At 38.4% G+C, this 21,381-nt stretch overlaps 1 protein-coding gene across 3 annotated transcripts in view; it reads right to left on the reverse strand.

Annotated features, from left to right (window-relative positions):
* Positions 1-21,381, reverse strand: part of DIPK1A (divergent protein kinase domain 1A) — a 126,648-nt gene that overhangs the window by 98,423 nt on the left and 6,844 nt on the right. The window contains exon 2 of one of the 3 annotated variants that reach the window (XM_007468541.1): positions 19,370-19,371. The exons of the other annotated variants lie outside the window; for them this stretch is intronic. Within the exon in view, the coding sequence (XP_007468603.1) occupies positions 19,370-19,371 (2 nt within the window). The remainder of the gene's footprint in view (positions 1-19,369; positions 19,372-21,381) is intronic. 3 annotated transcript variants of the gene reach the window in all.

A 21,381-nucleotide genomic window follows, 5' to 3' on the forward strand; every position in this document is an offset into this window, starting at 1 on the left:
ACTACGTCATATAGACTTAGCTCAAATTCTGACTGACTGGATGCCCACGCCCTAGTACTGAACGTTCCTGTCAAAGATTACATGACTTATGCAGAGGCAGGTAAAATTGCTAGTACATTTTAAAGTTTTCCCACTATAAAAGTTAAAGTGAAAATGTTTTTCAAGCTCTCAGGAAAACAAAAGATTCAGTTATGTATAAGACACCCCTTTTTTTTCACACTGAACTATGTCTTATGATTTTATTGCACTTTTTTCTTAACATCTTTATTGAAGTATAATTGCTTTACAATGGTGTGTTAGTTTCTGCTTTATATCAAAGTGAATCAGCTATACATATACATATATCCCCATATCTCCTCCCTCTTGCGTCTCCCTCCCACCCTCCTATCCCACCCATCTAGGTGCTCACAAAGCACCGAGCTGATCTCCCTGTGCTATGTGGCTGCTTCCCACTAGCTATCTATTTTACATTTGGTAGTGTATATATTTCTATGCCACTCTCTCACTTTGTCCCAGCTTACCCTTCCCCCTCCCTGTGTCCTCAAGTCCATTCTCTACATCTGTGTCTTTATTCCTGTCTTGCCCCTAGGTTCTTCAGAACCTTTTTTTTTTTTTTTAGATTCCATATATATGTGTTAGCATATGGTATTTGTTTTTCTCTTTCTTACTTCACTCTGTATGACATTCTCTAGGTCCATCCACCTCACTACAAATAACTCCATTTCGTTTCTTTTTATGGCTGAATAATATTCCTTTGTATATATGTGCCACATCTTCTTTATCCATTCATCTGTTGATGGACACTTAGGTTGCTTCCATGTCCTGGCTATTGTAAATAGTGCTGCAATGAACATTGTGGTATATGACTCTTTTTGAATCATGGTTTTCTCAGGGTATATGCCCAGTAGTGGGATTGCTGGGTCATATGGTAGTTCTATTTGTAGTTTTTTAAGGAGCCTCAATACTGTTTCCATAGTGGCTGTATCAATTTACATTCCCACCAACAGTGTAAGAGGGTTCCCTTTTCTCCACACCCTCCCCATCATTTATTATTTGTAGATTTTTTGATGATGGCCATTCTGACCAGTGTGAGGTGATACCTCATTGTAGTTTTGATTTGCATTTCTCTAAATGATTAGTGATGTTGAGCATCCTTTCATGTGTTTGTTGGCGATCTGTGTATCTTCTTTGGAGAAATGTCTATTTAGGTCTTCTGCCCATTTTTGGATTGAGTTGTTTGTTTTTTTGATATTGAGCTGCATGAGCTGCTTGTATATTTTGGAGATTAATCCTTTGTCAGTTGCTTCATTTGCAAATATTTTCTCCCATTCTGAAGGTTTAGACTACTGATCTTTACTCAGCTTCTGATCTTTAATCAGATACTTCTCTGGTCCGAAAAAATATCACTCAGTAGATACTTTCCCAAGTTGCCTAAGAGAAAATAAGCACTTTTACTCATTCTACATTCATAAATCCTAAACTTAAAAAGTAACTGTTAATTTGTGTCAAAGGTCCATTGCAAAGTTAAAAATCACACCTTGACCTAAGGTTGTTTCTGTCACCCTTCATTTATAAGAAATTTCAAAGTTTATTTTTGAACCACCCAACTTGAAGGTTATTTAAGCCTTAAATGCCATACTTAGGAATAAATCTACCTAAGGAGGCAAAAGATCTGTATGCAGAAAACTATAAGATAATGATGAAAGAAATCAAAGATGACACAAACAGATGGAGAGATATACCATGTTCTTGGATTGGAAGAATCAATATTGTAAAAATAACTATACTACCCAAAGCAATCTACAGATTCAGTGCAACCCCTACCCAATTATCAATGGCATTTTTCACAGAACTAGAACAAAAGAGTTTACAATTTGTATGGAAACACAAAAGACCTCGAATAGCAAAAGCAATCTTGAGGAAAAAAAAAAATGGAGCTGGAGGAATCAGGCTCCCTGACTTCAGACTATACACAAAGCCACAGTAATCAAGACAGTATGGTACTGGCACAAAAACAGAAATATAGATCAATGGAACAGGATAGAAAGCCCAGAGATAAACCCACGCACCTATGATCACCTAATCTATGTCAAACGAGGCAAGAATATTAATGGAGCAAAGACAGCCTCTTCAATAAGTGGTCCTGGGAAAACTGGACAGCTACATATAAAAGAATCAAATTAGAAAACTCCCTAACACGATGCACAAAAATAAACTCAAAATGGATTAAAGACCTAAATGTAAGGCCAGACACTATAAAACTCTTAGAGGAAAACATAGGAAGAACACTCTTTGACATAAATTGCAGCAAGATTTTTTTGACCCACCTCTTAGAGTAATAAGAATATAAACAAAAATAAACAAATGGGAGCTAATTAAACTTAAAAGCTTAGCAAATGAAACCATAAACAAGACGAAAAGACAACCCTCAGAATGGGAGAAAATATTTGCAAACGAAGCAACTGACAAAGGATTAATCTCCAAAATACAAAAGCAGCCCATGCTGCTCAATATCAAAAACAAAAAAACGACAAAAACCCAGTCAAAAAATGGGCAGGAGACCTAAATACACATTTCTCCAAAGAAGACATACAGATGGCCAACAAACACATGAAAAGATGCTCAACATCACTAATTATTAGAGAAATGTAAATCATAACTACAATGAGATATCACCTCACACCAGTAGAATGGCTGTCATCACAAAATATACAAACAATAAATACTGGAGAGGGTGTGGAGAAAAGGGAGCCCTCTTGCATTGTTGGTGGGAATGTAAATTGATACAGCCACTCTGGAGAGCAGTATGGAGGTTCCTTAAAAAACTAAAAATAGGGCTTCCCTGGTGGCACAGTGGTTAAGAATCTGCCTGCCAATACAGGGGACACAAGTTCGAGCCCTGGTCTGGGAAGATCCCACATGCCGTGGAGCAACTAAGCCCGTGCGCCACAACTACTGAGCCTGTGCTCTAGAGACCGTGAGCCACCACTACTGATCCCTCATGCCACAACTACTGAAGCCCGCACACCTAGAGCCCACGCTCTGCAACAAGAGAAGCCACCACAATAAGAAGCCTGCTCACTGCGACGAAGAGTAGCCCCTGCTCGCCACAACTAGAGAAAGCCCGCACACAGCAACCAAGACGCAACACAGCCAAAAATAAATAAATTAATTTATTAATTAAAAAAAAAACTAAAAATAGAACTACCATGTGACCCAGCAATCCCGCTACTGGGCATATACCCAGAAAAAAACATAATTCAAAAAGACACATGCACCCCTATGTTCACTGCAGCACAATTTACAATAGCCAGGACATGGAAACAACCTAAATGTCCATCAACAGAGGAATGGATAAAGAAGATGTAGCACATATATACAATGGAATATTACTCAGCCATAACAAGGAACAAAATTGGGTCATTTGTAGAGACATGGATGGACCTAGAGACTGTCATACAGAGTGAAGTCAGAAAGAGAAAAACAAATGTCGTATATAATGCATATATGTGGAATCTGAAAAAATTGGTATAGACGATCTTACTTACAAAGCAGAAATAGAGACACAGACAGAGAGAACAAACGTATGGGTACCAAGGCGGGGGTGTGCGATGAATTGGGAGATTGGGATTGACATATATACACTATTGATACTATGTATAAAATAGATAACTAATGAGAACCTACTGTATAGCAGTGTATAACACAACATTGTAAAGCAACTATACTCTAATAAAAATTAAAAAACAAAACAAAACCTTAAATGCCATTTTTTATAACAGAGGGAAAACATACTTGCCAATATACAGAGCTATACACTTAATGAGTATGTTAGAGTATTTCATACAAAGTCATAATCTTCAATTATGAGCTAGGGATACTCTCCACTCCAACCTTTCCCAACACCTATAGGTAAAGCAGCCTCCTGATGACACTATGATCCTCACAACTTCTCTGTGGAGGTGGCCCAGTGTGTGAATCTAAGCCACACCCACTCGCTTAGATGAAGGACATAGCATCCAGACCCTTGAAAGTGTTTATATATATGGGAGGGGGGGGGAGAAACCACATGTGGCTCTATTTAGTAAATATAGATAGCATCGACCTAGACCTCCATTGTGTTTTTCTATCTAGGCCCTTTCCCAAGTAAAAATGTAAACTGTTTACTTCTTCAAAGTTCTACAAAAATATTAGAAGGATCTTTTTCATATTAGGTAACATAAATATGTCCCTATTTACTTACTGAAAGTGAAAAAAAATTCTATGGAACTTTGTAGTTTGTTAAAGCATTTATTTATCATCATACATAATAATAAAATTTTCTATATTCAATATGATTAAATGTAAAAATAACTGGTATATGAATTTCTAGAAATCTTTATGTAATGGATATATTCACAGCTCTCAAAATGAAAAATATGTTGATTTCTCCAAGGTAATCATAAACACATACCAAGATAGACAATTTGAAGGAAGAAAATGGGCATTTCACTAATCTGACTTCAAAAAAATCCTTGAAGTACGCAAGAGTACAACATAGAAGGCTATAATGTATTTTCTGAAAGTCATTTAAAAATGTATAATTTTTGCATATCATAGCATTTTATGAAGAAGCTAAAGCATTCGTCTTTCAGTGTTTTTTCTGATAGGTAAGAAGTGGATTTATTTATAGAGAAATGCACTCCACAGGCAGAGTGTGGGCCATCTCAGAAGGCAAAAGCAGCCCCATAGTATGGGGTTGTCAGTTTTTATAGGGGTGGGTAATTTCATAGGCTAATGAGTGGGAGGCGTATTCCAGCTATTTGGGGGAAGGGGTGGCGATTTCCAGAAATTAGGCCACCACCTACTTTTTGACCTTTATGGTCAGTCTTGGAAGTGTCATGGTGCCTGTGGTTGTGTCGTTTAGCTTGCTGATGTGTTACATGAGCATATCCTGAAGCTTAAGGTCTAGTGGAAGTCGACTCATCCCACCATCTTGGACCTATTTTGTTCTAATCAGTTTATGTCATGTCCTTGGGTTATGTCATTCTTTTAACCACTGTGCCCTGCCCCCTTCCCTCCTGGTTTAATAAGGCCTAAGGAATGTTAATTTCAGCTGAGCCATGTAAAGATGTATGACATGATTACATTTCCATCTATGAACAATATGCTTTGTTTTACCTTTTATTAAGGAATTAATAATTATTGTTTTTGGCATTTACTTAACTGTACTTACCACTCACAGTACATCCCTAATTTCTCCACCAGAAGTATGTCCTTAATATTCAAAACATCAAAACAAATATTCAAAGCACCAAATGATCTTTAGTTTCAAATATCCATCATCTATTAATCTGTTATCAGTTCTAATTTGAACTAGTTGTTCTTGAAAACTGCTATCCTACTGAAAACATTAATGCCTGTCTTCGCCATCATTCTAGAAATCTTGTATATTAGATTCTCTGCTTCCTGGTGCCCAGGAGGTGAAATTTTTGAGATTTTGCATGTCTGAAGATGTCTTCATTCTGTGATCAGACACGATTGATTGTTGGGTTAGGTACAAAAGTCTAGTTTGGATATCATTTCACTAAGAATTTTAAAGTCATTGCTACATTCTTTTCAATTTCCATTTTTATCTTGCCTGACACCATTCTGATTTCTATTCTACTGTATGTGGTTTGTTTTTGTTTTTCCCTCTCTGGAAGGCTTAGGATCCTATATTTGTTCCCAGTGTTCTAAAATTTCACATTGAAGTAACTTGGTATGTCTTTTACATTCATTGTTTAGGGTACTTTGTGGGACTTTTCAATACAGGATTTGAGCAATTTCCTTTAATTATTTAAAAAATTCATCGTCTTTATTTTACCAATTTTTTTTTTCTGGGCCTCTTATTATGGGATGATGGACCTCACTGATTGATTCTCTAACTTTTCAATTTTCCAAAATCTTGTATTTGTTCTATTTTCTGGAAGATTTTTTTCAATGTTATCTTTTAATTCTCCTATGAAATTTTCAATTTAGCTATCATATTTTTAAATTCTGAGAATTCTGAGATTTTTGTTTTGTTTTCTGTTTTTATTTCATGGATGCAATACCATTGCTCATAACTCAGAAGATATTAATTAGATTTTTGTTTCAAAGTTTCTTCTGTTCTCTGCATTCTGTTCCTCTCTTATTCCTTTTTTCTGTAAAAATAAGAGTTTTGTTTTATCTCTGTCTTTCATATGAGACTTTCCTTGAATTTCTAGTTACGTTATAGTCAGTCATCTTAGACTTTCTTTTATATTTAAAGGAAACTTCAAAAAGATGATTGGAAGCTCTATATGTGTGGAAGACATTTGTGCATGGTGACCTTCATTACAGGGTGGACAATTTTTGAGTCCCTCCAAAGTCAGTCCCTCTAGATCTTCATCTGGGGCAGGTCACTCACTCCAGAGTATTCCTTCAATCTCTTGCCTGCAGAATATATTTCTAGTTGGCATACTAGGTTTCTAGTAGCTGTGGGTCTTATCAGTTGTTATGCAGACTTACACTTATACCCCATTTTTGCTTCTCATTAATCTGTGACTGGTATTTCTGACTCCAGAGCTTTTCCCATTTTACTCCTCCAGAGTGTAAATATCTTATCTTCTGTTGGTGTGGGAAGAATTAGTCATCTGGCTGCTTAGATCAGGAGAAGGGTATATGGGTCTAAATGCCCCTTACATAGTCCTTCAACACTTATGTTGTTCTTCCTTTTGACAGTCCCACCTGAACTTTGACTTTCTGAGATGTGGGTGCCAGCAATTTATTTTTTAATGAACTCATTTTGTATGCCTCTGATTCACTACCCCTACCTGCCCATTGGCAATTTGTTTTCAGATTTCTCCATTGCATTAGTTTTCATGCCTCTGTCCATTCCTCTGGTATTTTATTGACATCTCTTGTCATTTCTCATATACTCCTATTTTTGAGGCTACTGACTACTTCTTGTGTTTCCTTTTTTCCACAGTCCTCAGAAAACTTGATTAAAAGGCACAAACAGCTCATCTCGTTATGGCTTCTTCTTTGTCTTTGGGTGTAGAATATCTTTTTTGCTAGGCTTGAGCCTTTTGTGTCGATGGTTTTTCAGCAGTTAGTTGTGATTTTGGTGTTTTCGTGAGAGGGGATGAGCTCAAGTCGTCCTCTGCCATCTTGTCTCTGGGCAAATTCAAGTCTTGCTGAGCACTCCTACGGCAGTTAAACTCCAGGGGGTCACCAGCTGGGTTCATCTGTCCAGGATTAAACCTGTCTCCACCGATATGTTACAGGAACCTGAAGACTCACATTCCAGCCATTACTGTGAATCCACCCCTTCCTCCGAGTTTCCAAAGGATCTCTTTTCTTTCAATATTGAAAATATTGTTAAGGAGGTAAGAAAAAACTGTCTTATAAACCATCATCGTCATCTCACTAGTAAATGAAAAAAATAAGGCTAAGAAAAACAAAGGGCTGGATACAAGTCAAATCACATGCCTGAAATCTCATGCTAAAGCATATTACTCATCTTAAAAGCATACAACATTAGAATTCTTTCACTTTTATTTAATTCAAAATCACTTCATTAAAAATACTTGCTACATAAGATATTTATATCCCAAGAGTATCATTCTGTATGATTAATTTCTATCACCTTTGGGGAGGGAAATCTACATAACGTAATGACTTTTACGTTTACTTGGTAGCTCTAGCTATGGGCCATTTTTATATTAATCTGATTTAATGGGATCTATTTTAGGTTAATTAATCCTCAGAGATATAACTTCCTTAATAAAGCAGTCAGCAGTATTTTCAAATATTAACCAAAACATTCATAAATCATGTTAAACAATGCATTAGTAAGACCAAATACCTCACTTTCTGCTCCTATCTGTAGCTTTCAAAGCTTAACTCCCTGCTTCCCCACCTTCCCAAATGCCCCTTTTTATCGAATGATAAATATTCCTTCACATTCCACTCCTCTATCAACTAGAAGATGATTAGATATAATTTACATGTATCAAATGACTGAAATTCATTTATACTATAACTATACTTGCAGATTAAGTCAGCTAATGGTGAAATGGAAGGTTTAACCCTCTATTTAAGACTGAGACATCATCAATCATATAGAGAGATTTTCTTTCTGGGAGGCAAAAACAGGAAGTCTGAAATCATGCATTACCAAAAGGTTAACATGATGTAGTCCTTTCAGGGTAACTACTGGAGGTGGAGGTGAACACCTCTTGTCATTCTGCCCCCCACTAACATAAACTGCTAAAAACCCAACCCTCTTCTGCCTCTCTTTCCTTTTCTTCTCTTGCCTATTTAGAACACAGCAACTAAACATACCTGTATTGATTCAAAAAATAGGCCATTAGAGGCCAATAACATTATCTAAACACAGTACAACACTTCTTCCTTTTCTTACTCTTTTTTGAGCCATATTTGTATTCTTACTTATTTAATGGCTTTTTGATACTATAATCCTACCCTTAAACGACAACTCCCAAGTTCTTTAATATTTCAACTAGGGACTTCCCTGGCAGTCCAGTGGTTAAGACTCCAGGCTTCCACTGCAGGAGGCATGGGTTCCACCCCTGGTTGGGGCACTAAGATCCCACATGCTGCGTGGTGTGGCAAAAAAAAAAAAAATCAACTACCTCTGGAAATTAAGATTTTGATTTTTTTTTTTCTTTGCGGTACGCGGGCCTCTCACTGCTGTGGCCTCTCCCGTTGCAGAGCACAGGCTCCGGACGCGCAGGCTCAGCGGCCATGGCTCACGGGCCCAGCCACTCCGCAGCATGTGGAATCTTCCCAGACCGGGACACGAACCCGCGTCCCCTGCAACGGCAGGCAGACTCTCAACCACTGTGCCACCAGGGAAGCCCAAGATTTTTATTTTTTTAAAGTATACTTTTGGGGACTACCCTGGTGGCGCAGTGGTTAAGAATCTGCCTGCCAATGCAGGTGACACGGGTTCAATCCCTGGTCCAGGAAGATCCCACATGCCACAGAGCAACTAAGCCCATGCACCACAACTACCGAGCTTGCGCTCTAGGGCCCGAGAGCCACAACCATGGAGCCCTTGTGCCACAACTACTGAAGCCTGTGCGCCTAAAGCCTGTGCTCCATAACAAGAGAAGCCACCACAATGAGAACCCTGTGCACCGCAACGAAGAGTAGCCCCCGCTGGCCGTAACTAGAGAAAGCCCGCACGCAGCAACGAAGACTCAATGCAGCCAAAAATAAATAAATAAATAAAATTTATTAAAAACAAATAAAAAATAAAAGTACGCTTTTGGAATTTAGCCCCTTCATCAATGGGGGTATTATGCTACTGAAATCTAGCTTTTTTGTTTGTAGACGCCCAAGAGAATTTTGAAAACTATACACTGTCCCCCACCCCTGGCACATTTTAAAATTGACATCTAAAATTTTTCACCATAAGTTTATACAGTTACAAAGGAGCAATTGCTAACATATTGTAAGTATTGATACTTTAAAATAAGGCTATTATGTTACCTTAAATGTATCAAATGAAATTTAAACCCTATAGCAATTTGATAGCGCCAGTATCCACTTCAAAAAACTGATGTGGGGCTTCCCTGGTGGCGCAGTGGTTGAGAGTCCGCCTGCTGATGCAGGGGACACGTGTTCAAGCCCCGGTCCGGGAAGATCCCACATGCCGTGGAGCGGCTGGGCCCGTGAGCCATGGCCACTGAGCCTGCGCATCCGGAGCCTGTGCTCCGCAACGGGAGAGGCCACAAGAGTGAGAGGTCACAACAGTGAGAGGCCCACGTACCGCAAAAAAAAAAAAAAAAAAAAAAAAAAAACAAAACAAACAGAAAAAAAACAAAACTGATGAACTACTGGTCCAGAATGGTCAGAAATTTTCTGTATCTTATTTTCCTTCTTGAACTTATTTCCCTTTCTACTTTCACCACAAATTATTTTTAACTTTTAATTTGAAATATTTATAGATTCACAGGAAGGTGCTAAGACGTGCAATGAGTTCCACGTACTCTTCACCCAGCATCCCCCAACACTAACATCTTGCATAACTAAAAATGGCAAAACATCAAAACGAAGAAATTGACATTTGTACAATCCAGAGCTTATTCACATTTCACCAGTATGTATGCACTCATGGCATATGCGTGCAGATGTGTGTACTGCTATGCAATTTTATCACATGTGTAACTTTGTGTAACCAAAATCAAGATACCTAACTGTATCACCACAAGACTCCTTTTACTACCCTTTTATAGCTATAGTCTTCCTCTCTCCCATCCCTTTCCTATCCCCTGGACACCACTAATCTATTTTCCATCCCTGCAATTATGTTATTTCAAAAATGTTATGTAAATGGAATCATGCAATATGTATCCTTTTGACATTGGTTTTTACTCAGCATAATATCCTCGAGGTTCATCCAAGTAGTTGCATGCATCAATAATTCATTCTTTTTTATTGCTGAGTAATACTCTATGGTTTGGACTTAACACAGTTTCTTTAACCATTCATCCACTGAAGGACATCTGGGTTTCCAGTTTGGGGGTATTACAAATAAAGTGGCTATAAACATTCGTATATAGGTATGTGTAAACATAAGTATATTAGTCATCTCAGGATGCCATAACAAAATACTATAGACTGGATGGCTTAAACAACAGAAATTTATTTTCTCACAGTTCTGGAGGTTGGAGATCCAAGATCAAGATACCATCATGGTCAGGTTCTAGTGAGAGATCTCTTCCTAGCTTGCAGATAATTGCCTTCTCACCGTGTCTTCACATGGCAGAGAGACAGAACAAGCTCTCTGCGTTTATTCTTGTAGGGGCACAATACCAACACAAGGGCTCTGCCTTATCCTCAAATACCACACATTGGGGGTTAGGTCTTCAACATATGAATGGCGGGTATGTGTACAATTTAGTCCATAGCAATAAGTTTTAATTTCTCTGGAGTAAATGCCCAGGAGTTTAATTGCTGAATCATACAGTAGTTGTAATGTTTAGTTTTTAAATAAATTGCCCATCTGTTTTCCAGGGTGGCTGGATCATTTTACATTCCCACCATTAATGTATGAATGATTCAGTTTTTCTGCATTCTTGTCAGCATTTGTTATTGCCATATTTCTTATTTTCGCCATTCCAATGATATCTCACTGTGGTTTTAATTTGCATTTCCCTAATGGCTAATGAATTGAACTCTTTTTTTTTTTAAAGTAATTAATTTATTTTGGCTGTGCTCGGTCTTAGTTGTGGCACGCAGGATCTTCCTTGCAGCATGTTTTTTTTTTAGTTGAGGGGTGCTGGCTCTTAGTTGCAGCACGCATGTGGGATCTAGTTCCCTGACCATGGATTGAACCTGGGCCCCCTGCATTGGGAGTGCAGAGTCTTACCCACTGGGCTACCAGGGAAGTCCCAAGTTGAACATCTTTTCGTGTGCTTATTTGCCATCTGTATATCCTCTTCAGTGCAATGTCTGTGCATGTCTTTTCCCTATTTTCTAATTGGACTGTTTTTTTTAACAGTTGAGTTTTAAGAGTTCTTTATGTATTTTAGTTACTAGTCTTTTGTCAGATATGTGGCTTGAAAATATCTTCTCCCCCTCCCTCCCTCAAAAAAATCTTCTCCTATTCTGTAGCTTGTCTTTTTATCCTCTTAACAAGGTTTTTTTGCAGAGCAAAGATTTTAATTTTGGTGAGTTAAAATTTATCAATTTTTCCTTTTATGGAACATGCTTTTGGTGTCAAGTCTAAGAATTTTTTGCCTAGTCCTAGGCCCCAAAGCTTTTCTCCTTTTTTTTTTCCCTAAAAGTGTTATAGTTTTACATTTTCCATTTATATCCATGATCCATTTTGAGTTAATTTTTATATAAGATTTAGGTCAAAGTATTTGTTTTTGTTCTTTTTTTTTTTGGCCAATGGATATCCAATTGCAGGCTCAGTAGTTGTGGTTCACAGGCTCTAGAGTGCAGGCTCTAGAGTGCAGGCTCAACAGTTGTGGCACACGGGCTTAGTTGCTCCACGGCATGTGGGATCTTCCTGGACCAGGGCTCGAACCCGTGTCCCCAGCATTGACAGGTGGATTCTTAACCACTGCGCCACCAGGGAAGCCCAGTAAATGCTTTTTTTTTTTTTTCAGTAAATGCTTTTTGATGAGGAAAAGTGCAACAGCAAAATGACAAGCACCAAAATAGCAACACAATATATCAAAGGAAGACTCCACTTGAAAGCTAAGAATCAGACTGAAGCAAATTAAGTTGTTGCTTAAAGCATAATAATTAAGGCCTTTAAATTCACCAAAGCATTCTGCTATCACAGACTGAAAAGGCTTGTTTATCCCTTCTGTGTCCTAGGGGAGTAAATTATCTCATGAGTCTTTCTATTTCTCCAAAGTGCTCTTTCAAAGGTGATGAAATGTTTAGGCAATTCATTACATTAACATGAAAATCTTTTACAGGACAGGATGATCAAAACCAAAAGGGGGGTGGGTAGCACTGACTAAAGAGGAAAGGATACGCTCTCCCAGGGCAATACCAAGTTTTCTGTTCTTGCCTGGCTGGCTCCTGCTTGTTAGTTAGATCTCAGGTTCTCCAGCCAGCCAGCTAACACAGATGTCTTGACACTCACTACCATCTCACCTATTTTAATTATTTGCATTGTGCACATAGCTACCTGATGTTTTTGTTGTGTGGTTATTTTTTAACTTCATTTATTCTCTATCCATCAGTGCCCCTCCCGCAAACAGCATGCAAATTCTATGACAGCAGAGAGCTATCATAGTCACTGCTACAAACCCAGTGCTTACCTGATACATAGCAGGTAAATACCCTTGTTCTATAACCTATAGAAATCAGGAACAAAATTGATGCTGATTTTAAGACTCTAATCTTTAATTGTGTAGGTTTTTCTTTTTTTTTTTTTTTTTACTAAAATAAACTGTTGGTATTATACAAGATTTTCTGGAAAAAAATGTGCCATTATATCTTTAACCCCCTGAAGTTATTTACGCCAATTCTCTTGCCTTATTTTACTGAAATAACTTATTAATTATGCAATGCTTAAACAGATATTGCAGGCATGAAGATAAACAGGGTAGGTAAATATTCAAATAGTAGATAGTTAAAATTCATATCAGCACTTTTAGTTCAAGATGGTAGATTGAGGATATATATAGGTTTACTACTTAAAGCTTGCAAAACCACACTGAAAGAAGGGAGACAAAAGAAGCAATGAAAGTTTAATATCAAGAGGAAGGGGAAGTAGGGGGGTTAACCCGTGGATGAAAGATCCAACAAATTTCGAGAATTCAAAAAGCAGATTGAATTGTGTTGACGGATGAGATGGGCAAAGAAAGCCACAGCCCAGAATCCTCCACAAAGCAACCTAAAGAAGCTGGAAGCCAAACTGCTTGTTGGAATGCTACAAGGCATCTAGAGAGCCACTCTGCCCTGGAACACCTATGGCTCTGGGCTCTGGGCCAGAGGTACGAGGGAGGGCAGGAGTGAGAAGTGGGGCTGAAGACAGTGGGGATAATTGAAGGTCTGTACCTGGAACTGCGCTGGTTGGCACCTCCATCTGCTTCCCCCACCCCCATGCAGATCACAGGCAGCCTGGCATTAACCCACAGTTGAAAACCCAGATAGCTGAAGGAACAAACAACCTGGGGAAGGCCAAGGCTTCTAATGGTAGTACAGTCCGCCCAGGATAAAGCACTCCTCTGACATGGGGCCCCCAGGGCCTGAGCACAGGCTCACCCCAGAGCAAGAAGGCCAGCCAATGCACCCCACCTACACAGAGGGCACAGTCAGCCATCCACTCAGGTGATAGGTCTAGGAGGAAAAGAGCCCCACTTTTCAAATAGCAGAGGAAATCCACACCAGTTTCTCAGCCCTGCTTTCTAAAATATGAATAGATGACCAAGGCACATGGAAAAATCCAGCAGCATGAAAAAGAAGAGCTAAGAAAAACATAGAAAAAGGAATCCTGAGGGGAACAAATATAATTAAGGGACATAAAAAAATAAAATATATATTTTTAAAAAACTACTATAATCAAAAGATTCCAGAGGGTATTACATGCATATAAACTAGGAATAGGAAACCACACACACAGAAAAGGAACAAAGAACTTGACATAAGTCTTTTAAATTAAATTTAAAAGTCAGAATTTGAAGAGTGATTAGAAAAGGAAAAAAATCAACAGATGAGCTGGAAAATAAAACTGAGAAACTCAGAATGAGAGTGTATGGATAAAAAGATGGAAAATAATAGAGAAACTGTGAGAGATACAAAGAGCCAATCCAAGAGGTATAACATTTGACTAATAAGAGCCCCCCAAAAGAGGAAACAGAAAAAAGAGAAGGGAGAAGCTATTAATTAATAGAATTCCCCAGAGTTGAAGAAACACCCAAGTCTTAAGATTGAAAGGGCTGGGGGTTCCCTGGTGGTGCAGTGGTTAAGAATCCACCTGCCAATGCAGGGGACACGGGTTTGAGCCCTGGTCCGGGAAGATTCCACATGCCGCGGAGCAACTAAGCCCGTGCGCCACAACTACTGAGCCTGCGTTCTAGAGCCCGTGAGCCGCAACTACTGAGCCCACGTGCCGCAGCTAATGAAGCCCACGCACCTAAAGCTCGTGCTCCACAATGAGAGAAGCCGCCACAATGAGAAGCTCGTGCACCACAACAAAGAGTAGCCCCTGCTCACCACAACTAGAGAAAGCCCATGAGCAGCAACAAAGACCCAATGTAGCCGAAGATAATAAATAAATAAATAAAATAAATTTTAAAAAAAATGATTGAAAGGGCTGAGTGCTCAATACAATCAACTGATAAAAGACCCACATTTATACATTTCCTCATGGAATTCCAAACCAAATATAAAAAGGAGACACTGAACAGGAAAAACAGGTCACCCACCAAGGACTGACTATCAAACTGGCTTCTTGTTAGCAACAGAGGATGTTAGAAGACAATGTCTTCATGGTTTTAAAGAAAATTATTTTCAGCCCAGAATTCTGCACCCAACCTAACTACAAACAAAGGTACAATAAAGACAGTTTTAGACATGACTCAGAAAGTTTACTTCCCACACATCCTTTCTAAAGAACTTATTTCAGGATATACCCCAGTAAAATTATGGCATAAATCAGAACAGTGGAAGACCCAGGATCCTAAGAACAGTGATTCCAACATAGAATAGAGGAAAACCCTTGGAAGACAGCTGTGCAGTAGCCTAGAGAAGCATTTGGTCATGAAGGGGGATTCCACAGAACAAAAAATACAACTGAGAATATGGAAAAAGTGAGGCTATGGTAAAGGCATATTATGCCAAAAAAAAAACCCAAAAAACAAAAAACAATTAGAAACTCCCTGAAAATTAAAAAGAAAGAAAAAGACAAATGTCACAAAAAAGCTGCATTTCAAGTAAGAAGCACGCTTACATATCCTAATTATAAGGAACTGGAATATGAGAAAAGGGGATGTAGCTGTTCTTGATCTTACAGTCTTGAGAGCCAAGGGGTCATGACCCTGGCCCTGTAGAAAATGTAATCCCAGCACACAAATTGGCTCTGCACTAAATATAGAATGATATTTTAGGGGGTACTAAAAATAGAGAGGCCCTTCATCTTAGGCCAGAATTAACTTTGATGTGGTTGGTCTCAAGACATAAATTTCAGGACCCTAAGAGAAAGACTGGCCAAAACTGCTTTACTCTTGTTTTATTTTCTGTAATTGTGGCATCAAATGATAGCCAGTTCCTACCTGCATTGCTTTCCCCAAAGATGAAAGTTGTTTTCATTATTCAAATGGTCTAGGACTCCAAAACTAGCTCAGTTCACTTGGATTTGAGGGGAAGATAACATAATAAATGTCTGCTTCCTAGAGCTGAACATAACCAGGTAATCATTCCAAAAAAGACAGTATATTGACTGCTCAGGGGAGAAACTGTGGCTCAGAGTGATCTCAAATCTTAACTCTGTTACTTTACTACAGATCCCAAAGGCTAGGATTTAAATCATGATTCTTTAGTAGGAATATTAAAAGGCAAGCAAGCATGATTTCTAAGCAAAAAGAAACTTTCTATAGGGAATGTGCAAATATCACATGTTCTCTTCCCTATTGGCAAAAATATGGTTTAGCTTCTGGAAAGGGACAAATCCTTGCAGTAATTTGCTTAATAACAAAAGATATTTGTCCCAGTAATTCTACCCACTTTCCTGACATGGAGAAAATAATTTCATGCTGCAGTCAATGGATCTCAGGTTTACAAGGGATTTTTTTCCTTTTATGGAAGAATTAACAAGTCATAATAATATAATACTGTTTATAGTTTTCATCTTTTAAGAGTCAATTTATTTGGAGATTTGGTTATTGTCACAGGATAAAATATAAAGTTATCAACTTTGACAATGTAAAAGTGTTGCTGGACTTCCCTGGTGGCGCAGTGGTTAAGAATCCGCCTGCCAATGCAGGCGACACAGGTTTGATCCCTGCTCCGGGAAGATCCCACATGCTGTGCAGCAACTAAGCTCGTGCGCCACAACTACTGAGCCTGCGCTCTACAGCCCGTGCACCTAGAGCCCATGCTCCACAACAAGAGAAGCCACCTCAGTGAGAAGCCCACGCACCACAACGAAGAGTAGGCCCTGCTCTCTGCAACTAGAGAAAACCCGCAGGCAGCAATGAAGACCCAACACAGACAAAAAAAAAAAAAGTGTTGCTGACAGAAACTGGGAAAACCAGATGAAAAACAGAACATGTTCTAATGTCCCTTCTTAAAAAGGGGGGAGTAGACAGACTGACAAAAGTGGATGAAATGAGAAAGAGTTGTCATTATCTGAAGTTACTAAGTTAAGCAACAGAAGAAGTAAAATTTAAAACAAACACTGGAAGAGAATGAGATGACCATAGTGTAAGCAAGCTAAATACTCCTTAAAAGTAGAAAGTCAATAGATATATCTAAAGTTGATAAATCAAGAAACAGAGGTAAAAGCTTATTATTTAGAGCAGCAGCCCCAAATCATTTTTTATTGTACAATCCTCTCAGGGAAAATATTTTAGAGCACAAATCCCTAACATTTGTATATTTACTTATTTATACTCTATATAAAATCATGATTATATTAACTTACTATTTGTATACTGTGACTCACACAGTAATAGAAATTAAAAGTATATAAGAATAATTTTGAATAGATTTTTATTGTGGGGGGATGCTTATTATAATAATGAACCGAAAACAAAAAATCATCAGCTATTCTGACAAAAACATTTCAAGATATAAAAAGTATATGAGAATAAATACAGTTTCAAATAATTTCTTCCAGTACCCAAATTCAGCATCATATGCACCTCCCAGAGTGTGTGCAGTTCCCTTTAGACATACAGCTCTAGAAGTTAGAGGTTTAGCCACCGGAAAATCCAATAAGATTAGTGATTCAAAGAGGCCACCTTTTGGGAACAAAGCTGGGGGTAAGGAGAAGTGGAAGGGGAGACTTATGATTTGCATCATAAGCTCACCTATACTATTTTACTTATTGTATATACATTTTCTTTCATAGAAGTAATTAGTTAATCTGATCAACTCCATAAAACTCTATGTCTGGATTCAGTCATTCAACAAACATTTATTGAACATCTGCTTTGGGCTAGGCACAGGCGATAAAGAGAGGAAATTGACATCTTGGCTGTCAGGGAGATCACAGTCTGGGGCTCAGAAGAGAGATATGAAAATCACTGATGACAATTCAATATCATAAGTGCTGTAAGAGAAGTGTGTGCCAGATATCATGCACCCACAGGGTGGGGCGCAAAAGAGGTACACGAATACCATGTGGGATGTTAGGGAGGAATTGCTGAAAGGTCACTTCCTCTCTGATTTGAAACCTGAAGGACAAGTAGAAAACTGAGAATAAACCAGGTAAAGAGGGATGCAGGAAATGGGGGAAGGGCATTCTAGGGCAAAGAGGAAATGGTGGGGTAAACAGGTTGACATGTGAGAGAGAAGCACAGTGTGTTGGGAAACTGGAAGGTTTTCAGAATTGTTAGAGCAAACAGTGCATGAGATGGTAGTGGCAGGAATGAAACAGCAAGATAGGGAGGGACCAGAAACAAAGAGCCATGCTCAGAACTCTGCTTAGTCTACTGAAGGCAATGGTAAGCCACTGAAGGATTTCACTGGTAGGGAGGGAGATTAGGTCAGATTGGCATTTCGGGAAAGACTGCTCTGGAAGTAATGTGGAGGGTGGATCTGAAAGGAGTAAATAAGGAAGGGCCTTCTGGAGGCTATTACAGTGGGCCTAATGAGACAGCAGGAGACAAACGGCCAACAGGTACATGAAAAGGTTCTCACTATCACTAATCATCAGAGAAATGCAGATCAAAATCACAATGAGCTATCACTTCACACCTGTTAGAATGGCTATATCAAAAAGACAAGAGACAACTATGTTGGCCAGGATGTGGAGAAAAGGGAACTCTTGTGCACTATTGGTGGGAATGTAAGTTGGTTCAGCCACTATGGAAAACAGTATGGACATTCTGCAAAGAATAAAAAATAGAACTACCATATGATCCAGCATTCCTACTTCTGGGTTTATAACCAAAGGAAATGAAAACAGGATCTCAAAGAGACAGCTGCATTCCCATGGTCACTGCAGCATTATTCACAATAGCCAAGACATGGAACCAACCTAAGAGTCCAAAGTGTCCACTGGAAGATGAATGGATAAAGAAAACGTGGCATATACATACACCATGGAATACTACTCAGCCATGAGAAAGAAGGAAATACTACCATTTGCAACAAAATACATGGACCTTGAAGGCATTATACTAAGTGAAATAAGCCAGACAGAAAGAAAAATATTACATGGTATATCATTTATATGCAGAATCTAAAAATTTTTTAAAAAGTCGAAGTCTTAGAGAGTATAAAATTGGCTACCAGAGGCTAGGAGGTCGGAAAAATAGGGAAAGGCCAATAAAAGCTCAGGATAAAGGATAAGACCAGGGTAATAAACAAGGCTCTGTCTTCACTGGATACGAATTTAGTTCTACTGGATCAGGTGTGACTGAAAAATCTTACAAGCTGGCACATTAAAACAAAACCAAGCATTGTCTTCTTTAAGGGGTAAAGAACAACAATGTTAGTTAATTGCAGTAATAAACAGAAAGAAATAGGTTACATTTTAAAGAACCTTTTCTTAGAGTTCATAAAGTGATACTTTTCCACTTTTACTTCAGTTTGTACAAGGATACAAAAGATTTAAGAATAGTATCTATTGTAAAAGCAAGTATCACCACATGTGGTTGTTCAGCAGCTATTTATTTGTATTTTCCTTCCTTTAATAAGTATGCAAGATTCCTCTCATAGTAACTGCTGCAATGATAAATACAATAATAACTCTCTTATAAAATCTCTTCTTCAGCAATATTTTAAAAACCTAATAGTAATGGGTGAAAAACCAAAATATTTTAGGAAATGATTGATTTTTTTAAACTGTCAGAATTTTCAGTTGTATTCTTTCTGGGGTAGACAGAATTCTAAAGCTGTCTCCCAACATTCCCACTCCCTGGTTATTTAATCAAACACTAATCTAGATGCTGCTGTGAAGAGACTTAAACTAGAGATATTATCTTGGATTATGCAGGTGGACCCAATGTAATCATATGAACCCTTAAAAGCAGAAGAGGAAGGAGTCAGAGAGATGAGGCAGAGAAAGGTAGTAAAAGGTGGAGGCAGAAGAGTAACATTCGAAGGACTCCACCCACTGTTACTGGCTTTGAAGATGGAGAAAAGAAGCCATGAACCCAGAAATGGAGGCAGCCTCTAGAAGCTGAGAACAACCCCCAGCCAATAACCAGCAAGGAAACGGAGCCTTCAGTCCTACTACAGCATGGAACTGAATTCTGAAAACAATCTGAAAGAGCCTGCAAATCAATTCATTCCCAGAGCTCCAGAAAGAAACTCAACCCTACTGATGCCTTGATTTTCAACCTTGTGAAACCTGGAGCAGAGAACCAGCTGGGCCATACCGTCCTGGGACTTCCAACCTTCAGAAGTGTGAGATACGGGTACAAATAAATGTGTGTTTTCTTAAGCTGTTAAATCTATGGCAATTTGTTATAGGACCACTAGGAAACTAACAATGCTTTCTTTAATCACTGACTTCAGGGCTTCCCTGGTGGCACAGTGGTTAAGAATCCGCCTGCCAACGCAGGGGACACGGGTTCGAGCCCTGGTCTGGGAAGATCCCACACGCTGCGGAGCAACTAAGCCCATGTGCCACAACCACTAAGCCTGTGCTCTAGAGCCCACGAGCCACAACTACTGAAGCCCACACACGTAGAGCCCGTGCTCTACAACAAGAGAAGCCACCACAATGAGAAGCCCGCGCACCGCAACGAAGAGTAGCCCGCTCACCGCAACCAGAGAAAGCCCGTGCACAGCAACAAAGACCCAACTCAGCCAAAAATAAATAAATAAAATAAACAATAATAAAATTAAAAAAAAAATACTGCATGATTCTACTTACATGAGTTATCTAAAGAAGTCAAACACATGGAAACAGAAAGTATAATAGAATGTGGTCACCAGGCTGGTGAGGAGGGGAAAATGAGGAGTTGTGCAATGGGTACAGAGTTTCAGTTCTGCAAGATGAAAAAGTTCTACAGATCTGTTGCCAAAAATGTGCATTAAAAAAAAAAAAAAAAAAAAAAGTGCATATATTAACAGTCCTGTACGGTACACCTAAAAATGGTTAAGATGGTAAACTTTATACTGTGTGTTTTGGCCACAATAAAAAACAAAACAAAAGAAAGAAAAAACATACCCACAACATCATGATCATACCTAAAAAGATAATTATTTAATTTCATTAAATAGTCATCAAAAAAATCCCCTACTATTTCTAAAGAAAAATTCATCCACTAATATTTTGGGTTTTTAAAACATGTTCATTTTACAGTATCCTGGTTTTTCTAAACTCATATACTTTCTAGATTAAAGGGTTTTAAAGGAAAATTATTCACAAAATATTTGAATGTCTAGAAATAGATATGTTAAGAATGTGAGACATTTATCTTTTCAATCAATGTAAAAAGATGGTATTTAACAGAATAGTATAGTATTGTTTTTCAAAGTAACTTTAAAAAATGAAAACATTAACATGAAAACCTCTAAAAAAAGAAAACTTCTATAAAGAATACAAAACAACATTAAGATGAAAAACTGAGGCACTGGGAAGATGACAATAAAGAAAGCTTTTTACTATATGCTACAGCCTGAAAGTGTGTGAGGATGAAATCTGCCTGAGAATTCACCATTTCTTTTGAGTTTCTAACAGGGGTAGAAAAGCAACTTATGGTAATACCAAAAGGCTACATTATA

This window comes from Lipotes vexillifer, unplaced genomic scaffold (genome assembly GCF_000442215.2).
Source record: "Lipotes vexillifer unplaced genomic scaffold, Lipotes_vexillifer_v1.1 scaffold490, whole genome shotgun sequence".
Classification (NCBI taxonomy): Eukaryota; Metazoa; Chordata; class Mammalia; order Artiodactyla; family Lipotidae; genus Lipotes; species Lipotes vexillifer.